General features: G+C 39.5%; 2 protein-coding genes across 2 annotated transcripts in view; one reads left to right on the top strand and one right to left on the bottom strand.

Annotated features, from left to right (window-relative positions):
• NUDCD1 (NudC domain containing 1) overlaps positions 1–2710 on the bottom strand; it is a gene marked incomplete in the record, with an annotated part of 83980 nt that extends 81270 nt beyond the window's left edge. The window contains 1 exon segment of the mRNA XM_072410735.1: positions 2534–2710. Within this exon segment, the coding sequence (XP_072266836.1) occupies positions 2534–2648 (115 nt within the window).
• A 5223-nt stretch (positions 2711–7933) lies between these two features.
• On the top strand, positions 7934–11231 carry ENY2 (ENY2 transcription and export complex 2 subunit; the record flags this gene model as incomplete). Its single annotated transcript, XM_072413238.1, has 3 exons — positions 7934–8021; positions 9384–9458; positions 11040–11231. Coding segments are annotated over 3 exons (240 nt in total), but the record flags the coding sequence as incomplete, so codon positions are not given.
• Positions 11232–16130: the final 4899 nt, after the last annotated feature.

The following is a 16130-nucleotide window of genomic DNA, read 5'->3' as shown; positions in this document are numbered from 1 at the left end:
ATCATTTTCATGATGGTATTTTTTTGGGACTTGCAGACTATTTTTCAAACCAATAAAGCAGGACTAAACTCCCCTGTGCCCTCGCATGGCGCCACCATCCTCTGCTCTTCTTAAATGTGATCTTTTGCCATCCTGAATAGCCTGGGCAGGATGATATAACTTCCATGCAAGACACACAGGAATTGATTCAGTCCTGGCAGGGGAAGCGGGGTATGATTGTAAGCTCTTCTGGGCAGGCTCCTGTCCTCCTCCTGTGTCACTGTCTGTATCGGTCTCTCATTTGTAACCCCTATTTAATGTTTGCGCTACATAAATCCTGTTTAATAATAATAATAATATTATTATTAATAATAATAAACCAACAATGAGCTGAGGGCACCGGAGCAATCAGGCAGGAAAGAAATAATATTGCAGAAGGGATATCACTTGCCCCTTTCTGCCATAACACCCCGACTGATTCAACATTTTAAAAAAAAGTGGAATTTTAGTTCTGCTTTAAACATTGTTTTTTCAATTGTGTTACTTTTTTAGCAAAATAAAAATACTGTAGTTCATTCTAATATACCTTTTCAGTGCTCAACCTAATATTCTATTTAAGCTGGGGGGAGAAGTGGGTGGCAGCCATTGTAATGTGATCTGTTCAGTAACCACCGAAAAACAGCGGGGTGGTTACTAAAATGCGCCAGGTAGTGCGCCCAGCTAAAGGGGGCTGGGGAGAACACTGCCTTTTCAATGATTTGCACCAGGATTATAGAACATTATATATATAACTTTTATCTACAGTAACACAGGACAAAAAAAAATGTTCTAATTTAATAGGAATATGATTAAAGTTTTTTTTTTACCTTCTATGAGCTGCACAAATCACCATCACCAAAAGAAAGCCCTGCTTGTCCGAAACAAAATTATATATATATATTCCATATTCTCTCTAGAAAATTTTTTAAAGCTGGGTGGGAAGAATCAGTAGATGGGTGGTCCCTGTATTGTGACCAAAATTGCAGGGTGATGCACCCAGCTAAAAGAGGCTGGGGAGAACAGTGATATATAAATAACACATAAGCCAGGGGTGTCAAACTCAAAAACACAGTGGGCCAAAATGAAAAACTTAAGACATAGTCACGGGCCAAACTTGAAACTGAAATAGCACGGCTACTACAATTCCCTGCGTCTATAAAACAGTCCAATGCGGAGCCACGCATAGACAGAGAGGCCGCAACTGATGCCGGGAACTGTAGTAGCGGCGCTTTTTCAATGCAGCAGCGGGCCAGCTGCAACTCATATTTAGGATTCCTTTGGGGAACAAAAAAAAAAAAAGACGTTGTTGCTCAGATTTGTCCAGAGTTTGACACCCCTGACATAAACCTTGATCAGCATCTCTTTCCCCTTAGTGAGGAAAATGTCTCTTCTGCGCATGCCCGAGATTGAGCATGTGCAGAAGGCGCACCCACAGCCTCCCAGGATGCATGACATAGGCTCTGCGCTCCCATTCAGCGATCAGACAGAAAGGGGGGGCTGAACTTAACAAAAATATATACATTTTTACTTTGTATATAAGGTTTGTCTACCTTTTTATATAAAGTAAAACTTTTGATTTTAGGTCGGCTTTAAAGAACCAGCGCCTGCAGATTTGACAGCTGGCAGCAGTGCGTGGAATAGGTACTGTTCTCTGCCACCCCCTATTCATTCTCTATGGGGTTGCTGCCAGGGGAAGCTTCTGTCTACGGAGAGGCAGCGGTGACTAGCATGAGGAAGCGGTAAACGCACCACAATCTCATCACAAGTGTGAACAAAGAGATTCAGCACCACTTCCTGTTCTAGAGACACATCAGGAAGTCAAAAGAAATCTCCCCATCAGACAGTTGGGTGTCCCCATTAGAATAGTTCTGAGACAACTGTCTCCATCACTTTCTTTTCTGGGGACGAGTCAACAAACCACCTCAGAGAGAGACATATTGCAAAAAAAGTCCACAGAGAATCTAAATCCTTGAAGATAAAGTATACTTAAAACCAAGAACAAAATATAATAGACTGCAGCTTGGCAGCTCATAGATGTGGTGGCTACCTTAGTTTTTTATAAAATATTAGTTTCAAATACCAAAAATAGCTGCTGATCTTTCTAGAAATCCATGGTCCCTGTCATTGTCTGTGCAGTGAAACCTCATTGTTATCGTCTCTCTCCTGTGGATTACAGAACACCTGGTGGAGATGATAGAGGTGTGAGATTGTGTGTATTGTAAACCAACCTAGGGTGACAACGTTGCTCTTCTATAGACACAGTACAGTGAGTGTTGTCACCCTACAACAGGACGTGTGCTACTGGCAGAAGTTTTGCACATCTGCTTGCTCATTGATTAACTATAAGTACAATTAATGATTGGCATTAAGGAAACTTTTAGGTACATATGCCTAATTTTATATATTTTATCCCACTCCTTCCTGCAATGCTTTTGTTTCATTCCATTAATACAACAGCCCAGATACTTAGCAGCATAATACACAGATGTAATGAGCTGATGTGTCACACACTTACCAGCATCCAAGTCCACCCCATAACAGGGCAGGGGGTCCAGAGACAACTTGTAGCTTTCAAATTTGGGGTCCAGAAGCAGCCTGTTCACCCTCAAAGAACAATTAGCCGCCTCCATGCTCCAACACTTCTCTGCTGTCACTCACACTTGTCAGAACAAACAGTAAAGCGGAACCTTCTAGTTAGTCATACAGTTCCCTTCCGGAGCGGAACTAATTACAAACGGATCGATGATAAATGCATACTGGGAAATGTAGTCTATTTGAAGCATGCGCCTGACATTTTAAAAAAGCGCAAAACAACTCAAAATTAAATTTATGCATTACATATTATAAACATAACTGCTTGTACACTTTCAAAAATTGAAATCATTCATATTTATTTAATTGTAGGCGACATGGTGACGTAATCGACAATGGCCTCAAATGCTCTATGTGATGACGCTAGTGGGAACCCCGCCTATTTGTGTCGCTGTAGGCGAATTAGGCTGCCTTGCTAGCGGTTGCTAAGTAACCTAGACGAGTTTCCGGTGTGTTGTGTGCGTGCTGCGAGAAGGCCAGGTGAGGGGACTCGTCATGTAATGTGTGCGCCGTAACTATAGCCCTGTGTGCGCCGCTCCTTTACCATGGCTCCGTCACCCTCTATGGGAAGTGGGGCCCCTCAAAAAATTGACAGCGGCCTTTGTGGAGGGCTCAGAGCCCTATAAATGTTGTGGTTGGGGTGAGGCAGGGTTTTTATTGTATCCCAGGGCTGTGTTGTGAACTTCCTGTGAAGCTCAGTGGTTAGCACTCTGGCCTTTGCAGCACTGGGTCACAGGTTCGAATCTCAGCCAGGACATTATCTGCATGGAGATTGCAGGTTCTCCCTATGTTTGCCTGGGTTTCCTCCCACTTTCCAAAAACATGCAGTTTGGGTAATTGGCTTCCCCCAAAATTGTCCTTAGACTGTGGTAATGTACATATGACTATGGTAGGGGCATTAGATTGTGAGCTCCTTTGAGGGACAGCTAGTGACATGGCTATGGGCTTTGTACAGCGCTGTGTAATATGTTGGGGCTATATAAATACTGTGTATGTATAACAAAGCAAGCCATGGATAAAGAGATTGTAATACTTTCCCCCCACTACTGACCACCTATAAGTCCCCTCCCCCTTTTTTTTTTTTTTTGTATATTAAAAAAGAATTAAGGGTACATTGGCTCTGAGGTGTTCACATATTGTTGCACAAGCGAAGTGATTTCTAAGAGGGGATTTGTGCGCTTTGTACTTAAGGGTTTGTCCCCTTGGATTATGTTTTTATTTCCGTTATCCTCCTGGACGGTTCATTTCTTTGGGGATTTATATGTCTAAAAGCCATACATTGTTTTTCATAAAAATGTATTTTACAGTATAAAAATAGTATGAGTATAAAAAAAAAGTTGGAAGCAGAAAATTATGTCAAAATAATAAATTTAAAAAAAAATTGATTTTTAAAAAATGTAAACTTATACTATTATATTATACTGTAAAATAAATGTTCATGAAAGACAATGTAAGGCTTTTACACATATAAATCCGCTGTATTGCATTCAATACAGGTATTTTGTATTGAATGCAATACAAATGGATTTTGAATTTCCTGCCCAGCCGGCAAAGTATGTACACACCAACGTCACCGGGAACTCCCCGGTGACTCATCGGGTGCAGAAGAAGAAGATGCGAAGGAAGAGAGAAGACGCGAAAGACGACGCGGGACGCAGGCAGATCAGGTAAGACTCGATTAACTATGTTTTCCCATAGGTTTACCTACCCCTAGTGTGACTTGGGTTTACCGCTTTTAGCATCTTTTTTCTACCCCGAGTCACATTCCGGGGTTACCGCTCAGGGGGTTAAAGCGTACCTAAACTCAACATTTTCACTTCACATAAAAGGGTAGACAACTGTTATATATATAAAGGAAAAATCCAAATTATTTTTTTAAGTGCAAAGAAAAAAAAAGTGCAGCACCACCACTTTTAGGCTTGATCGCTGTTGCCATCAGCACTGAATGGAAGCGCAAAGCCTCCTGGGATACCTACATCACACATCCCGGGAGGCTGTAGGCTGGCTGGCATAGAATCTCGCTGGCGATAATCCCAAGTGTGGCTTGGGGTGAAATTTCATTGCAAAAAGTAGTAAGCATGGCTCAGGGTAGAATTAAGAACCTACTTGGTCCTCACGATCCCGCAACGTCCTCCAGCGATGCCAACCTGGCATCTGTGTCCCCTGGCCTTGCATCCCAGAGTGTGAACCTTGGGGACGCAAGGCCATGGTATTAATTAACATAACTGCATGTTTTTGGAATGTGGGAGAAAACCGGAGTACCCAGAGGAAACCCACGCAAACACAGGGATAACCTGCAAACTCTATGCAGATAGTGTCCTGGCCGAGATTCAAACCTAGGACCTAGCGCTGCAAAAGGCTTATCACTAAGTCACCGTGCTGCCCTAGGGGAAATTAAAAAAAAAAAAAAAAAGTAACTTTCCTATACCTTTTTTAAAAGCCATCAATTCATCCACAATCTAACCCAGTGAGCACTGTGCTCACTATTCTGTCCAGTGCTGCCTTCTTCCGGTTCTTGTTCGTATCACACTGGGCAGACCCTAGATTAGGTGATGTGTCTTCCTCCTAAAAGTAGAAAAAGAAAGTTCCAATCTCCCTGAGCACATGTGAGATCAAGCACTTTTGTTTCACATTACAGGAAAGCCCTTTGATGATACATTTCCAATCTCCGGCATGTTCAGAAGAAGCAGCCTCCTGGAGTATGCAATGCAGGTATCCCGGGAGGCTGCGGGTTTCCCCTTCAGTCTTTATCACCATGGTGGCAATGATAGAAGAGGAGGGGACCTCCCCTCTAAAAAGAAATGGGATAGGCACCCTTTTAAAAAATTGCATGATAAGATGATAGGAAGATAGCTTTAGGTTAGTAATCATACAGGCTTTTGGAATGACTTTTATATCAAGCCTGAAAGGGGATCTAAGTAATCTTGAGAGATGTCATTTTTAATACCTTACGTTATTTTGATGGCATTAAAATGTCATCAATATCCTGACCCAATGTATCTTTCCTTTTGCAACCTGTGAATCATTGGAACTGATGATGATTGACAGCACAGACGTGAAGACAGCCTTTGGTGTCATTTAATGGTACTGATTTGTATGGTACAGCGCTGCGTAATATGTTGGCGCTATATAATTCCTGTTTAATAATAATAGTAGACATTAGCAGCTTCAGGGTTTTCCCCAGCGTCTGTTTGCTGGTTGCATCACCATTCAGATAAGAAACTTATTTGCTGTCCACAGTAGATTTCCTGTATAAATTGTATTTTAATTCCATTTAGAACAAACAACTTGAAGCACTTAATTTGTGGCATATTGCCTCACTTTAAATGCTTCTTCTCCCCACTTGGCTAAACAGAAGAATCTAGGAAAAATTTTACATTTTGATTTCTCAGCATGTAAGTTTCAGTATGACCGTTACTAATGATATTTTTCTTTCTCTCTTCAAGCTGGTTTTTTTATATTTAATGTGAGAAAAGAGATCAGGCATACATAGAAGGAGCACCCCTGGGATTTGTGATGTATGTATCCCAGGAGGCTCTGCACTCCCATTCAGTCTCTACCACCGCAGTAGTAAAGACATGAGGGTAGGGGCTTTGCCTTTTCTTCTTTTCAATGCCTGGAAAACCTAATGATAGATGGAAAGATGTCATAGTGACACAGCTTACATTTTCCATGACCTGCATGGGTTCTAGTCAGTGTTTTTCAGTTATTTGAAATATTTGCCAACATCTGCTGCATTAAGACAACAATAATTCCCACAGCCTAGATCTGATCTAATATAAAGTCACGCTTCTATTAAGATGTTTGTATAAGGAGAAAGTAATGCAGGCTCACTAAAAGCTGCATGTGATCTAGGTATGTCGTGTAAGAGCTTTGCTGTGACATAGTCTGAGCCCTTAGCAATGTATACCTGCCCATCTTTTTATCTTCCCACATTTATATACAACCAAATAACAAATCTGCCATAGCTGCAAGCTTTCCCACACTATGGGCCTGATTTATTAAAGCTCTCTAAAGCTGGAGAGGATGCACTTTCATCAGTGAAGCTGGAGAATCTAGAAACCTGGAATGGATTTACTAGCACATGTTTAGAATCCTCAACCAGATCCATTCCAGGTTTGAGGGATAACCCAGCATAACTGATGAAAGTTTATCCTCTCCTGACTTGGAGAGCTTTAATTAATAAGGCCCTATGGAAGGGAAAGGGTTTTTTAAGATGTAGTTCTAAGAAAATAACTGACTTAGGTCACTCTGCTGATTACTCCTAGCAGCTGCAAAAACTACAAGCCTGGGTAATAGCTGATCTTTGCCACCTGGATTAAGGAGGAAGACCCCAGTTATGAGGATTAAACCTGGATATTGTAGGGTATAGATAATGCTTCCTCTGGTATCATCTTCCTCAACACGTTTTGGAATTATTTACCATTAGTGTTAGTGAATCCATTCACCACATTTTTCAGACAAGATAAGTGAGGGTAGCATAGGGAAGAGATTGTCAGACGTATTTTAGAGTTGGTTTGTCATATCACCATTGCACGATTTAAAAAGGATACATTACCATCATCCACGCTGATGCTTATACTTGTTGCAAAGATTTGTAAAGCTGGTGATTTTATGCATAATATTTTTGTTCTAAATCCATAATGGGAAACCTAAAGTATGTAAATACGTTGTGATTGCACCAAGCCACCCCTATTGCAATACATGCTGGTATCCAAAATCACCATTTTAGGTGTGCATGTACCCTATTTCCAGTACTCAACCGAGAATTTATTTTAAGCTGGGTGGCAAGAAATTGGAGGTGGGTGGCAGCCCTGTATTGTCTCCCAACTCCTCCGTAACCACCCAAAAACAGCCGAGTGGTTAGTGAAAAGTATGTGAGTGGTGTGCCCCGCTAAAACCGGCTAGGGAGAACACTGCCTATTTCACCGTTTTTCAGATTAGACATGTGGCCACATTAGTTAATTTGCATCTCTACTGAGACTTTCAGGAGGCATGGTCCCATCCGGAACATATAAACAATGCTAGTGATGTGTTTGTCCCATTTTTCCTGGCATCTCTGAACAGTTGGTCAGTTCGTGTCGAGCTGGGGAGTTTGTTGGCTTTATCATTCCTTGTTGCCAGGAGTGTCCGACAATTACTCTTAGCAGGGCTGGGTAGGGGGCTGTTGACAGAATGAGGAAGAAGAAGTTTGTATACAATACAAATGACTGACAGGACCACCAACTTAACGATGTAGCACAAGGTATATAAAATCCACACATTCTAACATTTGAAAATTGTTTGTGGGGAAACACATTTTTAACATTTGTATAAATATTTACTTTGGCTTTCTTTCAGCCTGAAGGACCTTTTGAGAGCAAAACTAATTGAATGCGGATGGAAAGACCAGCTGAAGGCACACTGCAAAGGTATAAAGAATTTTATTGCCACGGTTTAACTTCACTGTCTTGCACTCTGGCATTATCATGTACTAAAAACACAGGAGCAGTTTGTTCATCTTCCTGAATATACTGTAACTTGCTGATGTTTGGCGAAGATAAGAAAAAACACGTAAGACCGGGGCTAAACTAAGAAGACTATTTTTAGTAGCAGTCAAACCGCTAAGAACTGAACAGGTTTACTATGTTGAAAGATTGAGTTGATATCTGGGTGAAGACTGGAATCTGTCTGTTGATCTGATAATTTGCGTATTCTGTCACGTTTGTGCATATTGATGTATGATTCATAAGCACTGAACTTAAGCATTGTAATGAGCCAAGCAGGAAGACTCCTGGATGTTGAACATTGTAGTAAAATGCACAGTTGGCTTTTTTGATCTGGGCCAGTCTCCTATTTTAAAAAAAAAAAAAAAGACTTTTTTTATACTGATCTTACCCCCTGACTTCTGCCCTCCCTGCCACACAGATTATGCCACACTTCTTTCATGAAAGTCCAGGGAATGATAACCATCTAGGTCTTACAAAAATATGATATTACACTAAACTGGAATGCATTATTAATGGATTTTAAGGTCCTTATTCCCTAGGACTTTTGCTAGAAGTAAAATTACAGGAATACTTGGTTAGATGAGCATGTTGTCTTGCTTTTTCTTTTCTGTTTTTAAGTTTCTTTCGTATAGCAATTTTTACACTTGTAGAAAGATCTTGAATCGAATAAGCTTTTTACTGCAATGTCTGCTTCAAGTTTCATGTTTGGGCAAAATAAATATTCAGTACATCTCCACAATACGTTCATGTCTCCCTGTTTATTGTCCTGCAAAACAAACTACAGAGACAGAAAAATATCTGTTGATCCTTCCTAAATCAAGTGAACTCCTAAGGCTACATACACACGTCAGATGATTCTCATCTGATAATGGCCTGATATTGGATGAGAATCTGGCATGTGTACAGAGCTTGTCGACTGCCCTGGTGGATCCATGTTTAACAAATGATCGTGATGAAAGTGAAGAGGAGGGAGCGCAGCAGGGTGCTGCTTGCTCATTCTCCCCCTTCCCTCTCCATAGAGCAGAATGGCGTTGTATGTACATAGCCTATTCGTGCAGCCTTTTGTCTCTTTAAAGGATTTTGTAAGATCCTTTCCAACGATCATTATTGCACGTGTGTACCCAGCCTAACTTCCAGTAGTAAGGTACCAGTGCTGCTTTGATATCAGCCCTGCTTGTTTATCAAACACTTGTCTAATATGTTCTGCACATAGTTTTCCCTACAGTACATACCGTTCCCTGAGCTTAACATTACAACTTATTCTTTTTTGTTCCCATCTTTTAGATGTGATTAATGAGAAAGGACTGGAACATGTTACAGTTGATGACCTGGTTGCAGAGATTACTCCCAAAGGCAGAGGTGAGTCATAGTCTGTGCAATATGGTACAGTTTATTTGGATTCATCAGGTAGGTATGATATTCATTCAAAGTCCAATGCAAATGACACTGATATGGACCAATGCTGCTTAAAAAGGAGAAAAGAATCAGTTCTGGACCAAACTAATTTAAAGCATGTTCAACCTTTATAACTTGCTGTCATTAGTTTTCTCTAGGTTTCAAGCCTGTGAAATCTTTGACCAGCAAGACCTGTATACTGTGTGAGAGGTCATAGGAAGAGGCTAAGAGAAGTATTTTTAGGGCCCATTTGAACAACATAAATAATCTGTTGCAAAGTTTCTTTAACACCACAGCACTTACAGACTGACAACACTTTGTTGCTGCATTGCAATTGGTTAAAGTTTTGTCATCCTGCTGTCTGGCTATTTGCTCTGCCTATTTGGTAGACCAACTCAATAGCCAGGTGAAAGAGTCAATGGGACAGGCTGACCATGCTTACTATATCTGTAATTTATTATTTTGCATCCTCAGCCTGCATTAACAAGTCCTGCTTCTGATGGAATCTTTTTTTTAAAAAAATTGCAATGGATTCTCATAAAAAAAATTGTAATGGAAAACTATACAGTGATTGATAATGCAAAACATGCATGGTAAAACCATTTTATTACTTCCATACCCAATAGATATCTAGATTTTGTACTTTTTTTCTGTTACATTTTCTTGTGAAAACAAATGTGAACAGATAAGAAAATAATGAATGCCTTTATAGATGACCAGTAATATACAGAAGAACCAGGCCTATAATTGGGTTCTTACAATGGGTCTGATTTTATGAAAGCTCTCCAAGACTGAGGAAGATAGGCTATCCTAGCTTATTAAGCAAACCTAGTATGGATTTCATAAAATTAATTTGCCTTTAGTTATCGTTTGTCTTTTTAATCCCAGACCACATCTGTTCTATATTTACTGGATCACACAGGTTCTCCTATGTGATAGTCTATCGTCTCCAGTTTTAAGGAGCTTTATTAAATTTAAATTGGTCCCACTTTGTCAGCAGGTTAGCCAACTATATTATTTGCCTAGTTTAGGTAGTATAGTGCCCCCTAAGGCCCATTTAGAGTTTGTTCACTGCAAAAAGTCATCTTCTTTATTTGAATGGTCTGCATTTTTTCTAATACAGGACACCACAATGTAAAGATGTGTGTTGGGCTGTGTTGGAGCGGTGTTGCACTTCAGTCTTGAAGTTCTGTATTAATGCTTTTTCAGAATCACGGTCTAACTTCTGCACAGTGCCACTAATATTTCAGTGATGTCATTGAGGTTGTACAAAAAGCTTTTCGCAAACTCCACACAGACTGGCATATTATATTACAGTAATCAAAGCAGCAGCACTGAAACAGTCACTACAGATATTTCTCTGTAAACCTCAATGATGTTTCCCTAGTGATTAAACAAAAAAATGTGTAAAACTAATGCTACAAGATTGTTGTTGGGAAAAGTTCTATGCAATGGTTGTGTGGGGAGGAATTCCTACCTTTTTATTTGCTGAGATTGTCTGTCCTCTACTAATGTCTAATCAAAATGTTGTATTTTGTGTTGCAGCCCTGGTGCCTGACAGTGTGAAGAAAGAGCTCCTACAGAGGATAAGAGCATTCCTTGCCCAGCATGCCAGTCTTTAGCCAACTGTTTGTGTTCATATGAAAAATGTCTTTTGCACAGTTTGTTTTACCATTACCATTTTTTTACATAATTTGTAGCATGTTTTGACAAAATAAATCACACCAAATTCATAAATGTTTCTGTCTATATAGCACAAAAGGTTTTACATTTTAAATACTAATTAATCTGGCCATTTTCATCAGTTTGGGTCATTGTGCTTTCTTTGCCAATGATCATCCTCATAGCAGGCAGTTACATTTCTAAAAAGTTACTTTTCCAGGTATCAGCATTTGATTGGCTGCTATCGGGCAACACAGACTGAGAGTTCTTCAACAAGCACCTTGCTGTATAAAGCTGATATGCTTATTCAGCGGTTACCTGTTCTCTCCACTAAAATATCTGGGGGGAAAAAGCAGATATTGACATATTAGACATTTGTCTTGATCAGTTTTGGGTTTTGTTTAACTTTAGGGTCCACAAACTAGAGTAATAAATGTGCATGGCTAAATAACTGGCAAGAGAACAGGAGACAAAGGGTATTTGTCATCTGAGCATGCTCCAAGTAGATCAAAGATGGTGGTGTGTCAGTATTGCATTTGTTTCTTTTTGTGAGCAACTCAGTGGATGGATTTGTGTAAGGTGAGTATTTTTATACAATGGTAGTAAAGCTATTATAACTTGAGTGGATAGTTTGCAGATGTTATGTTCTCCTGGACAGTTACAGTAAATACTAATAGAATGTAATTTTGAGAAGTCAAGATCATGCACCAAAGCTGGGCCAATGGGCTCACTCCCATATACATCAAATTAGAAAACAGACCTGAGAAAAGATATGGGGGTAAAAGTTAAAGCTGAACTCTAGACAAAACAGAAGTTTTTTTTCTAACATATTCAATAGGTACAAAGTATATAAATGTGCTTTACGTGAATGGAATTCTTTTTCAAGCCCAGCTATTACCTTGCATAGAATCCAATGGGTCCACCCTCTACTGCATTCATCAATTTGAAACATCAGCTTTGGCCCATATCCCTTTATTGATATTCATAGGCATTGCAATAGATATAGAAGCAGCCTCGTTTTATGCATTATCTATACTGATATGGTTCCATCTGCCTGCAAGTCCATCTCCTGTGAAGTGACAGGTACATTGCTCAAATTGGGTGGCCCTTTTCTTCATTTTAACTGCCGGAAAATTAAGGTTGTAGCTGGACCCCAGGGACATACTAGGGTCCTGCATTTGTTTGTCTTGTGGATAATCTGTCTCTGGCCTGCAAAGGCGGCTGATAACCAGACCAGTCCCCCTGCATAAGGATAGAGAGCAGCAATGTATTATATTCATACAAGAGGATCCTACTCGGTGGGAAATGTTCATGTTGGATTGTTGCACAGATCTGGAAGAAATACACAAAGATTCAAGTAATAATACACCTTGTATTTGACATATTTGCCTAACTCAGAGTTCAGCTTTAACAGTAGGCTACAAAGTACCATTAAATACCAAATATCTGCTAGAAATGCACATATGTATGCACAAAAAAAATGCAAGCAATACTACTGAACTTGTCTTCGTTATTATTTTAGTCACAGTAGTAAAAAGTAGTCAGTACTAAAAAGAGTTAAACAGTTGTCTTGTCTTGTAAAAACTAATGTACCGGTAAGTGAAGTGTCCAGTATATATAGTAATGATGGAGCGGAATAATTAGATGTTTAGTGCGCGGACAAGGAAGAGGGAGGAAGGAGTTAAAAGAAAAAAAAATGGAGGTAAGCAGTAAGCACACTTTTATATTGTAAAAATAGGAATAATGGGCATTCCACGTAAAATGCATGGCAGTTCCCATTTATAATGACATTTTAGAAAATTAACTTTCTTTAGGTCAGCCATTCATTTCATATGAACAAAAGGAGATTTTACCATAAGTGCACCAAGGAATTCTGTACAGTAAAATCTCTTCCAATGACAACAGCAATGGCAAAAAGAACGTTTTTTTTTTTGTTTTTTTTTTGCCCGGAGTAAACTAAAACAAAAAACTCCAGGCAACTGTGGGCAATTTTCTGTCTCGGGTGATAAAAACAGTCTTCCTCATCTTACAAACTGATTGAATTGGGTAATTGGATAACAACTTATGTAAAGTATAGGTCTGGCTTTTAACGTCTGCACTTTAAGTGTATGTCAATTTGTTCTCCTCTAGCTACCTGTTTTAATTATTGGTTTGGTTTTTCACCACTTTACTGAATGTCTAACTGGTCCCTATGTTCTCCTGCTTGTAGCAACATACCGGTAAAAGAAAAACAATTTCCTAGCAAGAGCCATGTGGATGGCTCAGTAAGTTGGAACTCTGTTTTGAATTAATTTTGTAGCAACAATGCCAAAAAATTCATCCCAAAGAACACTTGAATTTGTTTTTAAGTCTCCCCCTTCTGAAAACAATTCATTGGGGATCGTTGGAAAATGTTTCTACACTGGTTCAACTGAGATGAATGATTCATTACAATGGTATTCAGGAGGTCACCATAACAGAAAGCTAAAACAATTACTGGTGACCTGCAGCTGGCTCTGCCAAAATTGGCCCTGCAACTAGGCAGGCACTATCACATGTCAGCTTAACCAACCACAGGTTAAGGAACCACTTGCAACCTGTGGAGGAGCCCAAAGGTTGCACAGAACCCTGATTGGTAATAGACGCCTTGATCCTAGGCTTTTTGCAGCAGCAGCACATTCTAGCACATGACTAGGAAATAAATCCTAGTCAAGTTGTCCTTGGGCCACCTAATAATGTAATCTTACTCAGTCTTATATGTTATATTAAAAAAAAACACAATAGGTCCGTATAGAGTGTTAAGGATATAGTAAATGCTTTGAAACCAGTAAATGTTTTCTATACCGTAGAACTTTTATATTGACTTCTGACAAAGCTGAAAGCTGGTTATTGCTTTCTACCTTCTACGTATTCTTTTTGCTATTTATAGTGTTTTTTTAGGTAAGTTGGAAACTACTTAAGGCTAGGAGGCTGATTTGTAATGAAGACTGAAAATCACTTTTTGCATTTATAAAATGTATGCTGTGGTATTATTCCTGCAGTAACTTCTCAAGTTCTGTCTTCCGTGGTAAGTGTGGTTAGAGGAGATTTTGTAATTTAAAGCAGAAGTAAACACCATTATACTCACCTGTCCCTTTTATGTCGCAGGGCACAGCCATCTTATTTCTTTTAACTCTTCCTCCCCGTGATCTTCAGCCATCTTGATTAGCCAGGCTGGGATGACATAACTCAAATCTCGGCAGGAGTTTACCTGCATGGAGTTTGCAGTTTCTCCCAGTGTTTGCGTGGGTTCCTCTGGGTATCCTAACATGCAGTTAGGTTAATTGGCTACCCCCCGGCCCCCTCCCAAAAAAAAACTTAGATTGTATTAAAGACATGTGAGGTAGGGACATTGGAGGCTAATGACATGACTATGGACTTTGTACAGTGCTGTGTAATATGATAGCACTATATAAATACTATATAATAATAAAATTCTGGCAACCAAAGCTGGGCTGAACATGCATTTTTTCTTTTGACAGTTCTGTGGGAAATGATTATTGGAGAAGAGATATCTCCTGGTTCTTTCTGTAATAATGCCATGCTTTCATAAATGTTAAGAAGATAGTACATACAAAGTGTTTGGGGTCTGTTTATACAGCTGCCACTCAGCATGGTGTTGTTTAAAGAGAAATATGGCACCACGAACATAAATCAGACAAGTTGCCATCAGCTGATAAGACCTGAACTTTTATGAATGATCACCATTGCCTGAACATACTGGGGATTACAATTTACATTGAGTTTTACACCCTGATCTGCAATTTTGCATTCATTACTACTTAAATGATTTGTTGTTGTTCTCATGAATAAACCCTCTTTACACTTTACAGGTGCAATATTCATATGACTTGAGATTTAGGTTTGGAGGCTTTTCAGGTACCGTGGAGATCTATTTGAAGTAATGAAAGGTGTGAAGTCAGCAAGTTCTGTGCAGAATTATTATTTAGCTAATTTTGGAGTTCCTTGCAAGCTTTCCAGGTAAAGAAATGTGCTTGTTACACCACATAGACGTGAGACAATGTTTAGTGGAAATATGCAGGTTAGACCATAAAAATGTAAGACAGTGTTTAGTACAAATACTACAAACTCTATGGTGATTGATGTGTTTACATTATGAAGAATAGAGTAAGCAAGACTAAAGTATAGCCCTGCAGTGCCCTAAAAGTGTGGAGCTGACATTGATGGACTGCCCATTGTTCAAGCAGAATATAACTTCAACAGTCAGTCTATGTAAATCCTAGCAATCATTTTCATTAGTTTGCTCTCTATTGTTCTGTTAAACATAGCCTGAGACAAATACAGAGGCGGCAGCAATTAAACCTGCTGTGGCAAACTGTGGATTTGGTCAAGTGGGCAGAGTATTGCATGTCATTCACTCAATGTCCGTTTCTCCTGCCTAATCAGTGTATGACAGTGTTGCCCAACCTTTTCTCATCAGGTGGCCACTGATGACACAGATAAAACTCATGGGCCACAATGAAAACAAACATTATGTATAAAACTAGAACGGTTTTCAATTAAAATTAAATTAAATTGAAAGGTTTCTAATTACTGTAATTTACATGCACCAAATAAAAGAGATGACAAATCAACAATCTCTGCACTCACCATTCGATGCTAATTTTATTAATGCAACAATTTAGTAATGAAGGATACCAAACTAAATCTATCATACAATGCTGTCTGGGTATATATTGCTCCCTGTTCACCCATTCCAGTACCAAAGAGCAGAAAATACCCCATGCAATGCATCCTGTCAGTTATAGGGGGCAGCTAACCTTCTTTGTAGCCCAAAGTCTCTGCAAAGGATGCTTCCAGAGAAATGCAATTCATGTGACAGGTAGCCAAGAAGGACATGTTTTTACTATTACATCTTCAGGTCCTTACAGCTCCCCATTCCTGAGAAATTAGGGTTAACGGAAGGTAGGTGGCCAGCTATGTGTGACAGGATAG

Source organism: Pyxicephalus adspersus, chromosome 5 (assembly GCF_032062135.1).
Source record: "Pyxicephalus adspersus chromosome 5, UCB_Pads_2.0, whole genome shotgun sequence".
NCBI classification, from domain to species: domain Eukaryota; kingdom Metazoa; phylum Chordata; class Amphibia; order Anura; family Pyxicephalidae; genus Pyxicephalus; species Pyxicephalus adspersus.
Note: the sequence above shows the minus strand (reverse complement) of the source record. Positions and strands in the feature narration are given on the sequence as shown.